At 41.3% G+C, this 16,093-nt stretch overlaps 1 protein-coding gene across 17 annotated transcripts in view; it reads right to left on the bottom strand.

Annotated features, from left to right (window-relative positions):
* Positions 1–16,093, bottom strand: part of BACH2 (BTB domain and CNC homolog 2) — a 307,650-nt gene that overhangs the window by 235,538 nt on the left and 56,019 nt on the right. For 3 of the 17 annotated variants that reach the window (XM_037014187.2, XM_037014257.2, XM_037014265.2), the window contains exon 1: positions 4,865–5,113. The exons of 8 other annotated variants lie outside the window; for them this stretch is intronic. In XM_037014187.2, the coding sequence (XP_036870082.2) occupies positions 4,865–5,030 (166 nt within the window). In that variant the 5' untranslated portion in view covers positions 5,031–5,113. Of the gene's footprint in view, positions 1–3,760; positions 3,859–4,438; positions 4,838–4,864; positions 5,114–16,093 lie in introns of those variants that run through there. 6 more of the 17 variants (XM_073220956.1, XM_037014196.2, XM_037014202.2 and 3 more) reach the window with 6 other exon arrangements.

Raw genomic sequence — 16,093 nt, 5'->3', positions numbered from 1 at the left:
TTCTCTGATTTTTTTGCTGAAAGAATCCCAGAAACCTTCAAACAATCTCAGCTCCCATCTCTCTTGTGGGGTTTGCTGAGCAATTCAGGCAGACACATTTCCTGTAATTTGGTGAGAAGCTAAACTAACTAAAAAGGAAGCCTACTTAGTAGGTCACTTCAGAATGACCCACTGAAAAGGAAGCCATGACAAGGGAAATCACTAGAAAGGTATCTCTTTACAGGAGCTCAAGGGGACCAGCTATCTCTCCAATAAAAGGTTTCCAATTAAGGAATTTGTTCTCAAGAATACCTTGAGGATAAGCAATAATGAGGGGTGATCAGATCGCCTTATCGGGGGCTGGTCCTTAGAATCAAACTCATCTGCCCTGTAAACCAGATTGGGTGTAATGCGTTATTCCTCTGGGAAGAAACTTGCATTAATTCTCGGAAGAAAGCTCAAGCATGATGAGCCCCTTGTTGAGAGCAATCTCAAGGATTCAGGGCTAATCTCTGTTTTCCTGAGGCTCAAATTCTGTCCTTACTGCGACCAGCTTCCCCTTAGTGTGGTTTGTTCTCTTTGAGGCTGTACCACTTCCTAGGTTGTTAGCCTCTCCCCTGGAATCCAGTGTTTGCTTCCACCAGGGCCCTAAGGCTTTCAACACTCTCAAACCAGTTTAGCACCTATGTCAAAATAAATGAAGTTCCCACACCACACAGGCGGTGTAACTATGGACCCCACAGTGACTCAAACAGTATAACCTTGGGTTTCTATCTCTCCGACCCCTGCCCCAAACACACACACTCGAAGCCCACCCAGATCCTGGGGGAATTCTTCTCGCCACCTTTGGCCAAGAGTTCCCCGTGTGTATAAACACCACAGCGCCTAGAACCCAGGGCCAATGACCGGGTTGGAATCACCCATGGGCCTGTGGCAACAATGTCTTCTGGCACCTGGGGATTTCCCTTCCCCGCTTTCAAGCTCACTGTGCATTTACTGTTTTCTATTTTACTCAACGTCCCTCAGGAATTTTTTGGGGGTGGCTAAGGTGGGGATAGGGAGTCAGAAGTATACTCTTCTGCCAGAAATGCTGCACAAGCTCATTATAGTGTTCTGTCAGAAATGTCCAGTTTGGGATTCCCTAAACTCAACTCTGCAGTGTGAGGGTCCCCTGTATGGCCATTTGGTTGTAATTCAGGCTAAAGCTCCAGAAATATGTTCTTTGTAGTACATGAGACATTGTTGTGACTCGTACCCTAACTCTTCCTCCTAAGAGTGGTGCTGGGTGAGGAAGGGCTTAAGGGTAGCCCAGGCTTCTGAGAAATGTGCCCTCAGTGCCAGCCAGCACCAGGGGTGCAGCAGTGACCCCAAGGAAGCGGCCATCTCCCTGCCCAGGGCTGCCCTTTCCACAACAACTAAGTCTGTGCCCAGTTTGGAGGAAAGGAATCTGCCTTACATTCACTTTTTCCAGGATTTACAGTCGGATGCCTGCACGCTGACTTTCTGGTAGCATCACGGAGGCTAAGATGGCAGAGCATGACCCGCGGGCACAGCCATCTCGCCACATCACAACCGGGGGCTGCTGATCGCCGCATTCTCCAACAGCAGCCAAGAGAACAGCCACATAAAACAGCCCCGGCAGCCAACCCCAGGCCTTGTCCCTGGGGTATCCTCTGATCTCATTATGGCAGTCGACACTAGTCCTCAGAAAACAAACAGAGGAAATTTATGCCTGCCTTAGCGTGGGGAGGGCTCTGCATTCCTTGTTTAATGAGAGTTCCAGCTTCTGAGACCACAGCCACCGAGCTGGGAGGACGTCTGCTTTGCTCCGAAGAGAGCTGTCACCGCTGCCAGCCCTCTGCCTGGGGCTGGATACGAAGCTGGGAAGCCGGGAGAGAGCCACTGAGCGGTGGCCGAGGCTCTCTGCTCCTGTCCCTGAAGAGAAGTTCCCTTTCTTCTTATGTCAACATCCCCAAGCTCAGTCAGAGGGGCCATTTCCTCTTGAACAGCTCTGGGAAAGTCGCTACAGTGCGGCCTTGAAAGGTTCCACCTGCTGAAGCCAGAATTCTGAGGCACTCTTTCTGTGTGACAAAACTCAGTCTTCTGGTGGGAAACGTTTTCCCCTAAAATACCCTTGCTTGGTTGGGGCTTAGAAAGCTTTACTTAACTTGGGATTCCCACTTTTAGGATAAATGGCAAGAGAGAAAATATCATTATATTTCCTTTAATTCAATTTCAGAAGTAACTGAGTGCCTAGCTCATGAGCAGTACCGCTGAGCTGGGGGTGGGGGTGGGCTTTGCCCCCCAGGGGACATCTGCAATGCATAGAGACTTTTTTGGTTGGTAGGACTCCCTGAGGGTGCTACTAGCATCTAGTGGGTAGAAGCCAGGGATGATGTTAAATAGCCTAATGACGACTCTTAATCACATAACAATAGTAGCCAACATGGGGACAATGAACAGCCACAGCAACTTACCAGTTCTCTCTTGGAGTAAAATAAATGAAAACTGCCTTTTCACTATGTAGTGTAAGTAAGATCCATAGAGCTGTCTGGAAGACAGTGGAGCAGCTTCAATATTAGACTGTAATTTCAGCACCACTGTGAGGGCCGTGTTTATTCCAGGTGAAGGTGTGATTTGCGTGCTTGCTATCCTAATTCGATGATGAGTATTAACAGAAGGGACTTATGAGCTAAGTCCCATGATTACTAAAACCATGTATGTCATCTGACTGTATATCTATGTCTGGGAATAAAAGGCAAATGTTTCAACTTTTAAAGCACCAACAAAACATGAGGAACTGTGGTGATGTTGACCTAAATTCCAGGGAAACTACAAATGAAGCTGCATAGTAGGACTCTAAATAAACGCAGGATTGTAGAAACATATCATAATGAAAATAATCATAGTGCAGCTTTTGAAATTGTCCCGTTTTGAATTTTCTGTACCTGTTTCAAAATATTTTTTCCTTCACATAACATACTTTCATTACATCTGATGTAAGAATGTACATTTAGATAAGCCAGTTATTATTCTTACGAACTCTTCTATTCCAGCAAAAGAAGGGAAAAAAATTTCCATCCAAGCACAGCTAAGGCATGTCAGCAAATCTGAAGAAGAATTTCATGAATGAGCAGGAGACAATTTTTTAATGGAATGTTTTAAAGGCTTGTGGTAGCAACAGTAAACAAAACTGATTCACTAAATGCTAATACTGTTTACCATGATGTAAGAGGTGGCCTTTTTTTTTAATGTTGCAGAAGCTAGAGGGAACGGAATACTGTGGTGGGGGGAAAATGATACCTTCCCTGGCATTTCAAAACCATTGCTCAATTCCTCTTGAGCCAGGAGGCCACAGTGATGACTTTATTTTACCTACCGCAATTATGGTCACCTCGAAGTCATTCTCCACATTAATCCCACTTTCCTCCCTGCACTCAGTCCTTGCTAAATAATCTCTGGAAACCATTAACCAAGAGTCCTGTTCCAATTTTCCTCTCCTCCCTCCCCTGCCGCCTCACTCACGCTGGCATCAGGACAAAGCAAACTGGTATTACATCACAGAGCAAATTCCTTCTCTACAAACCGTCCTGTTGGTAGTTTACCGCTACTGGAACCCAACGCTGTCAACAGTGTGGGCTCTGTTTGGTGGGTGCTGCTTTAAAACTAAAAAAAAAAAAAAATTAGTTTCCCCACACCCCCTTCCTCTTTGGAATACAGGCGAATAGTCTGTGGCGCCTCTGCAGCCTGGCTCCGCCCCGCTGTGTAAACTAGACATTACCTTATACACAAATGACTCGAGGCATTCCTCAGTCTAGCTGCCTCGCTGCAAAATTCCTCCGCTCCCCAGCAGCTACGGCAGCACACACAACCCCGGCTTCCCTCCTCTTTGCTCTTCCCCCACCCTCTTTTTTTTTTTTTTTTTTAATTTCCACTGCCTCCCTGTGTTTTTGTGTAAATGATCTCACATGACTCAACAAATCCATCTGCCTGAAGCAGGCCAAGTCTGGAGCCCTCCCAGGAGGGAGGAGAAGAATGGCTTTGTGGAAAGGACCTAGAGCTCTGGCCTTCCTCTGGCTCGAATTACCCGCCTGTCAGGCCTGACGGATTTGGCTAAAAATAAAAGGAAGCGGTCCGTGAAAAGCAGATGAATGGGCTCAGCATTTCCTTAGATAACACAGGCCTGCTGTTGCCCAAAGCTCCCCACACAGAAACTTCAAATGTGGGGGCCTGTGAGTGCCGCGATGTGGCTTCCAGGTGGAGGGGCCTGTGTTTTAGATTTCTGTTTCAGAACTTGTGTGCGTGTGTGAGAGAGAGAGACAGACAGAGGAGGGGCAGGAGAGACACAATCACATTAAAAGGTTTTCAGAAAAACAGAAGAGTTCAGTGGAGTGAAGTCTTGGCTTGTAAAAAAAATAAAGAAATGTTGTTTCCACTACAAAATTACCCTTCTCCTTACCTCCCAACATCAGACATTTCAAGCCTCCCTATGATGTCACTTCTGCATTCGGAGCCAGTAAAAGCTCAAAGTCCTTCTTGTAAGTGTGTGCCCAGTGCGCCCGCAGTGGGTATTAAGCACTTAGGTCGGCAATGTAATGACACACTGTAACAATCTGTAATAGGAGGCAGTGAGCAAAGCCCTGGCTCTGAAAGCTATTTCTCCCGACCATTAACCATATGTTTGGCTCCTTAGATGGCCAAGCGGGTGTTCCAGCTCACCATCTGGTTTCTATCCACACAAGCCACTGCAAAGCACAGACGCTCTCCCTCTGGAGCCGGGTGTTTCTCTTCTCCCTTCTTCCCTTCCCCTTTCCTCCTCACGGCTCCTTCGGTTCTCACAGCTAAAGAATTCTCTGCCATTCATCACGTGCAAAGAAAACTTTACCTGACATGGCAGCGGCAGAGCCATTAAGAACGCACAGCTGTACTGTAAACACGCCAGAGGGCCATTTACCATCCGCCGAATCGAATCTGTGCACCGCGGTCCTACCCCCTTCCTCATCTCCTATTGAGTGCTGACACTCGATCCAGCATGTTAAAAATAGGTACATTCTTGACAGATCCAGGGGTGGCTGTGGGGCTCTTCACCATCACTTCATATTCTGGGACTGGGGCTTTAAAACACACACAGACACACAGCGCCGCCCCCCCCTACCCCATCCCCCCGCCATGAGTGCGCCTCTGCATTCAATCTGTATGACATCAGTCTCACACGGATGACATACCGACTACAAATAACCAAGTTAACTAAAGGATTCTATTTCTTTTTATGCCCTGAAGTACTCAATCCCAAGTGTGTATTTTTCTTTCTTTTTTTCCCCGAAAGAGCCCAAACTGAGAGGACAGCCATTTTCAACAATATTGATAATTTGCAAAACTTACGCTTTTTTTACAGTGTACACTGCATTTTAACAGTGTACACTAATGACATGGCACATGCTATGAGAATTCCTAGGGTTTTCTTACAATGTCTCTAAACTATTTACCCTGGATTTTTTCCTTTTACAGGATTTCAGGTACTTTGTAACTTTCAAAAAAAAATTTATAAAGAGGCATTTGATAAACAGAAATCAGGTAGTTTATCCCCTGTACTCACAAGAATTATATGCTATTACCAGACCATTTCACTAAATAGGGAAATTAAAGTTAATTCCTTCCCACATCTTAAAAAAAAAGGCCGGTTTCTCACATACCAAGAACAAAAGGAAGGATCTTTAAACAGTGATTAAGAAGAATGTCAGGTTTTATTGGTGTGGCAGAGCTAGGAGGTTCTGTTAGGGGTGTACTGTTTATTCAAGCTAACTAGGATGCCAGGAAGATGCTACCTGTGTGAACTTCCTACACCCACTCCCCTCACCAGTCCTTGTTTGCATGATCTGAAATCAGTCATTTCTCAGCTATTTCCACCAGTAATGGGCATTGAAATTCTGTTGTATTCAAGTTTTGGAGAATTACAGAAAGGAGAACTTTTAATTTCAGAAGGCTTAGGAAACTGTCCACAGATGATGGGCTCAATTAAATGCTGCTTTTGACCTCAAAATCATGGTGCAAACTTAAGATTAGATTATCTTTACTCACCATAATGTTAATTAAAAGACAGAAAAACAAACAATTCAAAACTTCAACCTTTCATAGTTTATCTGGCTTTTTAAGCACCACAGAATTTATAATAAGGTATTTATGCTTTTCATAAATACTGGGGCTGAGTCCTTCCTCTCTCAGCCCTATTGTCCCTGGCGATGAACCTGTGCATCAGTATTTTTTAATATTCCCAGTTATTACCTATTGCGCAGCCAGAGTTGAGAAATCTTATTCTGTGTGAACACATCTGATGCTAGAAACCATCTCACCAAAACCAAAATCAAACCTTTGGAATGGAAATATAAATAAAATTTAGGATCAGAACAGATTTAGAAGTGGAATCTCCAATCAAACAAAATCTTATATGCAATCCCTGTAAACAAAATGGTAAAAGTGGTCATTTATATTGTCATTTTATACTCTCTCAGTCTGTACAATATTCAAGGATTTCATAAATTTAAATGTATAATATTTTAATTACTCTTAAGTCAACCAGAGAGAACAAAGAGGTCATTTTATTGAAGACAAAAATCTGAAATTGGGGTTGCAGCCGAGAGGTCCAGGCTATAAACCCTCAGTCAACCTCAGTATCTGATATTTTCCACCGCCAGTGATTCAGATGATCAAGTCTGGATGCATGTGAAAACAGAGTGTGCAGTAGGATGAAGTTAATTCACATATTAACTTAATAAATGTTGATTAAATATCTAGTACATGCCAGGTACTGCTCTCAGGGGTCATCAGAAGAGTAAGTTGCAGCTTTCCCCTTGAGAAACCGAGTTAAGAAGACACCTAACGGCAGAACAGCAGGGCAAGCATGATAATGGAGGAACCAGGCACTTGCTAAGGGGAGAAGTGGCTACTTCTGTCTGAGAAAATGGCCTCACTTCATCAATATGGGACAATTATGTCAGGAACTAAAAAATCTGAGCAGAATTTTTACAGCTAACAAAGAAAGGGAAGGCTATTTCAGGAAGAAGAAACAGAATGTGAAAAAACAAAAAGTAAAAAACAAAACCCACAAATATAAATAGGCCTGGTATGTTCTGGGGTTTATGAGAGATTCTGAGGGTGGGGGGCAGAAAGGGCTGGGATATGAGATTGAAAAGGTAATTGAGGCCAGGTTATAAGAAACTTTAAATGTCATGATACAGCTTAGGCCAGCCCTGGCCAACAGAAGTATCAGGTGAACCACACACATAACTTCAAATTTCCTAGGAGCCACACGTAAGGAGTAAAAAAGGAACAGGATAAATGGATTTTAATCAAATGGTATTTAATCCAATATATCTAAAATATTAAAATTTCAAAAGTTAATATAAAAAATATTAATGGGATGTTTTACATTTTTTTTGATACTCAGTCTTTAAAACAGAGTGTGCGTTTTAGACCTCTAACATGTATCAATTTGTACTAGCCACATTTTAACAGTTCAATAGCAACATGCGGCTAGTGGATATACTGTCCTGGACAGCACAGGTTTATACCTTATCCTGCAGGCAGTGTAGGCCAAGGGATTGGCTAGGATTTGCTTTATCAATAGACAACTGGAGCAACAATGTGGAGAAGCAGAGGGAGGACTGGGTGTGGGAGAAACCTGCAGACTTGCAAGGCCATTTCTATAGTCCAGGCAAGCGATGGAAAAGACAAGGCTTGGAACCATGACAGTAAGCCTGGCATACCCGTACGATGGTATGGAAGCGTCAGAATCAAGACATTCCTAGAAATAATTCAACAAACTTTAAATTTGTACAGGAGAGATGAAAGAGATGGAACCATGGAATCATCAAATGTATTTTTTACTGCTAAAATTTGTGTTTAGTGTAAGAAGTTACTGATTATGTATTTATATAAGGTTGCATTGTTTTTTCTCAAGCTTGTGTTCCTCTGCCGTGCAATGCAGTGTCATTCTAAAAACATATGCTGAGTACCCATCTTGTGCTATGCAATGCCAGGAATTGGCATGACCAAGACACAATTCTTTCTTTTGGGGCTTAAATACAGTGTGGAAGATAGAACAACAAACTACAACAAAGTATTAAATCCATTAACAGAAAGATGGGAAAGCAAGTCTACATAATGTCTCATGTAGTATAAGTATTTCCTGTAATATATTCACTGGCACTTTTGAGATTGCCAGGAGTGGGGTTTTCAGATAGTAGTAAGCTTATTAACTGACTTTTAAAAACTTACAAAATTCAGTTTATTTAAACTAAAAACCAACCAACCACAGAAAACACCAGTTTGCCCATCTCTCCCACCCCCCAACCACCTCCTGCCTCCTGGAACAGCAAATCTGTTCTCTGTATCTATGAGTTTTTTTTCTTTTTTTTCAGATTCCACATATAAGAAAAGTCATATGGTATTTATCTTTCTCTGACTTATTTCACTTAGCATAATGCCCTTGAGGTCCATCCAAGTTGTCACAAATGGTAAGAAAAAAATATTTCATTGTATATATATATATAATTTCTTTATTCATCTGTAAACAGACACTTAGGTTGTTTTCATATCTTGGCTATTGTAAATAATACTGCAATGAATATGGGGGTGCACTTATCTTTTTGAATTAGTGTTTTCCTTTTCCCTAGATAAATACCTAGAAGTAGAACTGCTAGATTATATGGTAGTTCTGTGTTTTAATTTTATAGGAACCTCCATACTGTTTTCCACAGTGGTTGTACCAGTTTATATTCCCACCAACACTGCACAAGGGTTCCCTTTTCTCTACATCCTTGCTAATACTTGTTATTTCTTGTCTTTTGAATAATAGCCATTCAAATAGGTGTGAGGTGATAGCTCATTATGGTTTTGATTTGTATTTCCCTGATGATTAATGATGCTGAGCATCTTACGTACATGTTAGCCATCTGTATGTCTTCTTTGGAAAAATGTCTATTCAGATCTTCTGTGCATTTTTGAATCAGATTGGTTTTTCACTACTGAGTTGTATGAGTTTCTTATATAGTTTTGATGTTAGCCCTTGATCAGATTTATGACTTGCAATTATTTTGTCCTATTCAACAGGTTACCATTCCATTTTGTTGATGGTTTCCTTTTCTGTTCAAAAACCTTTTTAGTTTGATGTGATCCCACTTGCTTATTTTTGTTTCAGCTGCTTTTGCTTTAAGTGTCAGATTCAAAAAATAATCATGAAGAATTATGTCAAGAAGCTTACTGCCTATGTTTTCTTCTTGGAGTTTTATGGTTTCAGGTCTTACATTCAAGTAAGACCTTTAATCCATTTTGAGTTAATTTTTGTGTATGGTATAAGACAGTGCTCCAATTTCATTTTTTTCATGTGTTGGTCCCACTTTTCCAACACCATTTATTGAAGAGAGATCCTTTCCCTGTTGCATATTGTCGGCTCCTTTGCTATAAAAGAAGTGACCATATATATATGGATTTATTTAAGGACTCTCTATTTGGTTCCATTAGTCTACATGTCTGCTTTTTATGCTAGTACCATACTCTTTTAATTACTATAGCTTTATAATACAGTTTGAAACCAAGGTGTATGATGCCTCCAGGTTTATTCTTCTTTCTCAAGATTGCTGGGACTATTTGAAGTCTTCTGTAGTTCCACACAAATATTAGGATGGTCTCTTCTATTTCTGTGGAAGATACCACTGGCATTTTGATAAAGATTGCACTGAATTTACATGTTGCTTTTGGTAGATGGACATTTTAACAATATGAATTCTTCCAAGCTAATAGCACAGAATATCTATTTATTTGCGTCTTCAGTTTCTCTTAGTAATGTCTTGTCTTGTAGTTTCCAATATACAGGTCTTTCACTTCCTTGGTTAAACTTCACCTAGGTATTTTACTCAAATAAATAAAATTCACTAAGAAAAAAACAGAGAGGACTCAGAAATAAAAGAGGACACTTACAACTGACATCATAAAAATACAAAGGATCAGAAGAGACTACTGTGAACAATTATATGCCAACAAATTAGACAACCTATAAGATAAATTTATCTAGAAACATTCCTAGAAACATACAACCTACAAAGACTGAATCATAATGAAACAGAAAATCTGAACAGATAAATTACTAGCAAAAACCTCCCAACAAACAAAATTTCAGGACCATACAGCTTCAGTGGTGAATTCTACCAAAACATTCAAAGAACTATACTAATCTGATCGAAACCCTTCCAAAAACAGAAGAGGTAGAAACTTCTAAATGTATTTTTATGAGGCCAGCATTACTCTAATACCAAAACCAGACAAGTATGACCCACAAGAAAGAAAATCACAGGTCAATAACCTGGATGAACATGGACGTAAAACTCCTCAACAAAGTATGAACAAGCCGAATTCAGTAATACATTAAAATAATCATACACCATGATCAAGTGGGGTTTACTAGAGGGATGAAAGGATGTTCAACATCTATAAATCAGTCAATGTGATATACCACATTACCAAAATGAAGAATAAAAATCATATAATCATCCCAATAGATGCAGAAAAAGCATTTGATAAAATCAACATCCATTCATAATAAAAACTCTCAACAAAGCAGGTAAAGAGGGAACATACTTCAACATAATAAAGACTGTATATGACAAGCCCGCAGCTAACATCATACCCAATGGTGAAAAGCTGAAAGCTTTTTCTCTAAGATCGGGAACAAGACAAGGATATCCACCCTCATCACTTTTATTCAACACAGTACTGGAACTCCTACCCTGAGCAATTAGGAAAAAAAAAATACAAAAGAAAGAACTAACTTTTAAAATTGATGGAACATACAGTTTACTTCCATATTTATACTTGGTTGCACTGTATTAAGAAAGTCCTGATAGTCACAGGTCGCTACAGGTACCGCACTCACTGACTCCTCACTCTATTCTCAGGGACCAGACAGACTCAGACAAATTTTCAGATAAATCTCTTGCTATCTGCTACTCTCATGACTTATTGTTTAAAACTCAGAAACCAAATTGTCACAAATAATACTGTATCCTTTGCTATTGGAACACATCTGGGAAATTTCTGTATCTGAATCTGGAAATGAGTCGGTTGGAACACTAAAGGGTCACAGTTTATTAGCAATTCATTTTGTAGTCTCATGATATGACTCAAATTAATACAAAAGCTTGAAAAAATGCAGTAGTTAAGATGTTATTTCAAATTTTGATCACTAATGATAATCTGAAAACTACTTGATTTCTTTAACAATCAATCAAGGATCACCCAAAATGTAAAGTGCACATACAGAACCCTAAAACAGAGCATGCATCACTAAATATGTGCTATGTTCACTTACTGCACAACTGGCCATTAATCCACAAGGAAGCCTACACCCAACAGGGGCTCCCAAGCATTGCCTGGCATGTAACTGAGCATGCTGGATATGTCTAATAAGAGGAACTTACTTGTTCAATTTATCATCAAGGTGGAATCTGAAAAACATTGGTGCAGAACTTCCTTATCAATGACTCACAAGAAGTTCAAATATATAAGCCAAAATAAAACACTTATTGCAAGGCTAACTTGACTAGTCTAATTCAATGTGTTGGTGGTCCCACTGTGTTAAAATTTGATATGCATTAGTTTAAGTGTGCAGGTGTTTTTATTATGTTTACAAAAATCGTTTCAAAAAAATTAAAAAAGAAATGCAAATTAAACATTTGTAACTCCCCTCAAGTATCTCCAGGGAACTTCTACAGACCAGCATTTGAAGACTACTGGCTTAGGGCCTTTAAGGCTAAAATGTAAATCTAAGAGCAATAGCTAGGTACACTTAATCATTTAAAGATCATCATGTCATTCCCAAATTTCAGCTGAGAGCAGATACCATCCCTCATTATCCTAAAAGCTGTGCAGCTGAGAAACAAAACTGCAGAAAGTGTTTTAAGATTTTTAGTGAGCTAGATTTCAAGAGGCAAGGATGGAAGTCTGAGATACATTATTCACTTCTCAGTGTGGTCCATTCACTAAATCACTCGACAATATTTACTGAGCACCTACTATGTGCCAGGCACTGTTCTAAGACTTGGGATACATCACTGAAGAAAAAAGACTAAAACCCCCTATTTTGGTGAAATTTAGAGTCTAGATCTAATTTAGTCTCTAGAGGGAGACAGACAATAAACACAAATAAGAAATAGAACAAGTTATTTTTGTTATAAGGTGATAGGTGCAATGAGAAAAATCGGGATCAGAGGAATAAGAAATGGGGTGGAGGAGGGAAGCTACAATTTTAAATAGGATGGTCAGGTTGAGAGAGAAGCTAAGAGTGGATCAAGGACTTGAAGGAGGTGAGAAGTAAATTATGAGGAGATGAGTCAGAGCAGTGGATCTCAAAGTAGGGTTCCAGGACAATCCACATCACCTGGACACTGGTTACTGGTTCAGAAACGCCGGGGTGGGGCTTAACAGTCCGCTTCAACAAGCCCTCTGGGTGACCCTGATGCGCACCAATGTTCAAGCACTACTGCCCTAGAGGAAAAGCCCTAGAGTAGGAGCAGGCCTGGGACGTTCTGCAAAAACAGCAGCGAAACCAGAGTCTGGGGGTGGGAGCCAGGAAGGGAGCAGTGGAGATAAGGGAAGAGGGACCAAGGGCAGCCGGAAGAATGACAGCTTTCAGGTCACAGTGAGACTTTTACTCCCAGTGAAACAGGAGCCACGGAAGGGCTTCAGGCAGAGGAGCCACACAGCCTGATTCATATTCTAAAGGTTCACACCTGCTGCTGTGGTGAGTGGAAACACTACATTATTTGCCTTAGGAGAATCCCCCTTAACTTCCAAATTTCACTTGGAGCAGCGGTGTGCTGCTCAACGCTGAAAAACAGGCCCTGACAGTGGGATCTCTGATTTGCAGTGTTTGCTTATTTCCATGGTGGAAATACTCCTATTGTGGCTGATTTCAAGCTGCCCACATGCCTCAGTGAACACGGAGTTCAACTCCCAACACTGACTTTAGGGCCAGTGTCACTGCTACCACAGAGAACATTTAAAAATGATGGGGAATTGTGTAAATCTGCCTGAAAATGTTCATGTTATTTCAGATGTCTATATAAACATAGTGTATTCTACTGTTAATCAAATGCAGGTCCTAATTCCTTAGTAGTTAACATAAAGACAATATATTAACTTCATTTAAAGAAAACCTCGTTAGCATTTCACCCCAATTGTCTTCATGAAAAATTCTACTTAGCTTTTAGCTGGAGTTCCAGTACTACTGCATTTTCCCTGTGACTATAATTAATATTTTGGACCTGCTGATTGAGATTCGCCAAGCAGAGTAAGCAGGGCTGCTACAAAGAGCTCATGAAAATCCTGGCAAGCCATCAAGGAATGTGTGTGTATGACCAGAACAAAAGTTTGCATTTATCTGCAGATGAAGTGAAGTTTGGATAGGACCTTCATCCATTTGATTTGCCATTAAGAAACCTCCCTCAGCCTAATGGAATGGCCCTGTTTCCATCACGCAGGGCAGTTTGTAGTCTGTGAAAAGTATTTTGAAAATACAGCATCTCCTATGAAGATAAAGACACTCTATAAACTCCTGATGAACAGTGTTTGCTAGTATCAGGAATACTCTCCAGACATTCTGCAGACTGCATTCTCTCTCAGCTGTGCCCCACCCACACTCAGACCCCAGTCGGCCCCATCAGCCAATGTGCACAAGCTCACACTTCTGTACAACAATGAAGTCTTTCAGGCCTTACCAGCTTGTGAAGAAACAGGCTGAAACGTCATGGGAAAAATTAGGAAATATCAGAGGAAAACAGCAGACAAAACGAGGGGTGGAACCACTTGCTCACATGTTTTAATTCCTGAACAAAGAGAAACAACCGTGACAGCCCCCTGCCTAGACTGACCCTTCTATTTCTAAAGAGAGGCGTCCCAACCCCCTTTTCTTTTCCTGGGGATTACAGCAGCAAAAGACAGACAAGACATCAGAATGAGAAATTCTTAAACCCAAAGAGCAGAGTTGATTTCAAAAGCTCTACTCTCAAGAAAATTATAATAACCAACCCAAACTACCGTCCCAGCCTCATTCAGGGATCCTTAAAACCAACACAGTTACAGATCAACTGGACTCTTAACAACCACACAAAGGAAAGCAGAAACTCCTGCTAATATACTTTCTTTTTTAGCTCTTCCAAAATATTCTTGCTATTAAATCTCACATAATAACTACCTGCACCTCAGCAATTCTTCCTCATTCTCTGTGCTACCCACTTTATACCTTTCACACCAGCCAAGCTAGCTGGCCCAGTGGCCTGCACAATTCCATTTTCTATCTCCCAGCTTTGGCCCAAAGTTGTTCCATTTGCAAAAATGACCTGCCTCCTCTTACCCACCGAACAACATCTCTCTCACCTTAAAATCTCAGTCTAAGACCTCAGGCAAAAAGCATTTCTAGATTAGCCAAGCACATTTGCAAACCTGTCAACAAATTTATCCTTCTCTTTTTATACGCTTTTATAACCTAACTATATTTTCCAGTTGATTAAGTTAATCCAGATTTTCTAACAGCTCTGAAGATAAAAATCTGAGTCAATTTTTCCCTATGTGACCTCCAGCCATCTGCCACATTGCTATCTGTAAGGTTTTATCAACTGTTAAGCACCACAGCACATAAGCTGTTTTCTCCCAAGAATAATTGTGATGGTCAACCGTTTTGGAAAAAGGACCAGAGTGGTTCATTATCATAAAGCATTACATGAAAGAGGTGTTTATTTTGCTCTTGGAAGAAAAAAAGCAACACCTATTAAATCAGCAACATTTTTAAACGTGAAACAATTTAAAAAGAAATACATCACATAATGGAAATCAGAGAGTCCTACGAGGCTGAGAGCCTTGTAAAGATATCTCACAGACATGTCGCCTACCACTCCAAAAGCCTAGCATAAGAACCACATTTGGGGAGAAACTAATCATCACCTAACAGCCAGGTAGAATTCTGAGTCCGGTAGGGCACTGAGTGGAATTAAATGCAAATTAAGCATGCGAGCTAAAATGCACAAGAGGATGGTGGTGAGAGCCTGTCAGAGAAGTGAAAAGTGAGCTCAGTTCACAGAAGGATTCCACAGTCAACACACCATACACTTACAGACAAGGTTCTAAAACCACTGGTTCAAACTCTACTGCACAGCAGAATCACCCGCAGAGCTTTTAAAACTCCCATTGCCCAGGTCACATCCCTGACTAATCAAATCAGAAGGTCTGGTGAGACCTGTAAAAGACCCCCAGGTGATTCCATGTGCATCAAGGTCTTGGAACTACCTTCCTTGACTCCACTGGCGGAAGGTTTCACTCAATGAGGAAGGAGCACAACCGCTTACGTTACAGATGGTAGTGGCAATGAGTCAAAGTTAATTTTGACACTTTTAAGCAGGAAATCGCTAATTCAGTTCAAATAACAAGTCCCTCCTCTGATCATTGTAATGTGGTCTATTATACAGTCTCTCAAAGGTCCTAAATGAACTTGTGGCTCTGGGACTTACAGGAAAGGGAGACCAGGTATGATGTAGGGACAATAAAAAACGTAATGTAACCCATTGTGCTGCAAAAGGTTACTTGGCTTTTCAGTAAGTGGCCTGGACGCACGGTCACCTGCTTGCTGTGGGGCTACAGGCAACCCCCCCTCCCCACTACAGAGCCCGGGTGTTCCACCTGAGGCAGTAGCTCCCAGCCCTGGCTGCTTACTGGCATACCCAGGGGCAAGGCTACAACTCCAGAGATTCTGACTGCTCTGCTGTGGGGCCCCAGGATGCATATTTGAAAAGCTCCCCTGGTGACTGTTCTTCATGTGAGCATAGAGAACTACCTACCAGCAGAGAGATTACGAGTCAGGGCTCTGAGGCCGTAACACTTGGGTTCAAATCCTTGCTCCACCAGTTACTAGCTATGGCTTATTTTTCATATTTGTAAAAATGGAGCTAATGGGCAACATCTCCTTTGTTGTGAGGCTAAATTAACAATCCATTTATCTACCTCACTGGATTATTGTGAGGATTTGGTGTAACACCTTGGACAGAGCAAATGCCCAACTTTATATATAGCA

The sequence above is a fragment of the Manis javanica genome, chromosome 13, assembly GCF_040802235.1.
Source record: "Manis javanica isolate MJ-LG chromosome 13, MJ_LKY, whole genome shotgun sequence".
NCBI lineage: Eukaryota > Metazoa > Chordata > Mammalia > Pholidota > Manidae > Manis > Manis javanica.
The sequence above is the reverse complement of the archived record's forward strand: the minus strand, read 5'-3'. Positions and strand labels throughout refer to the sequence as shown.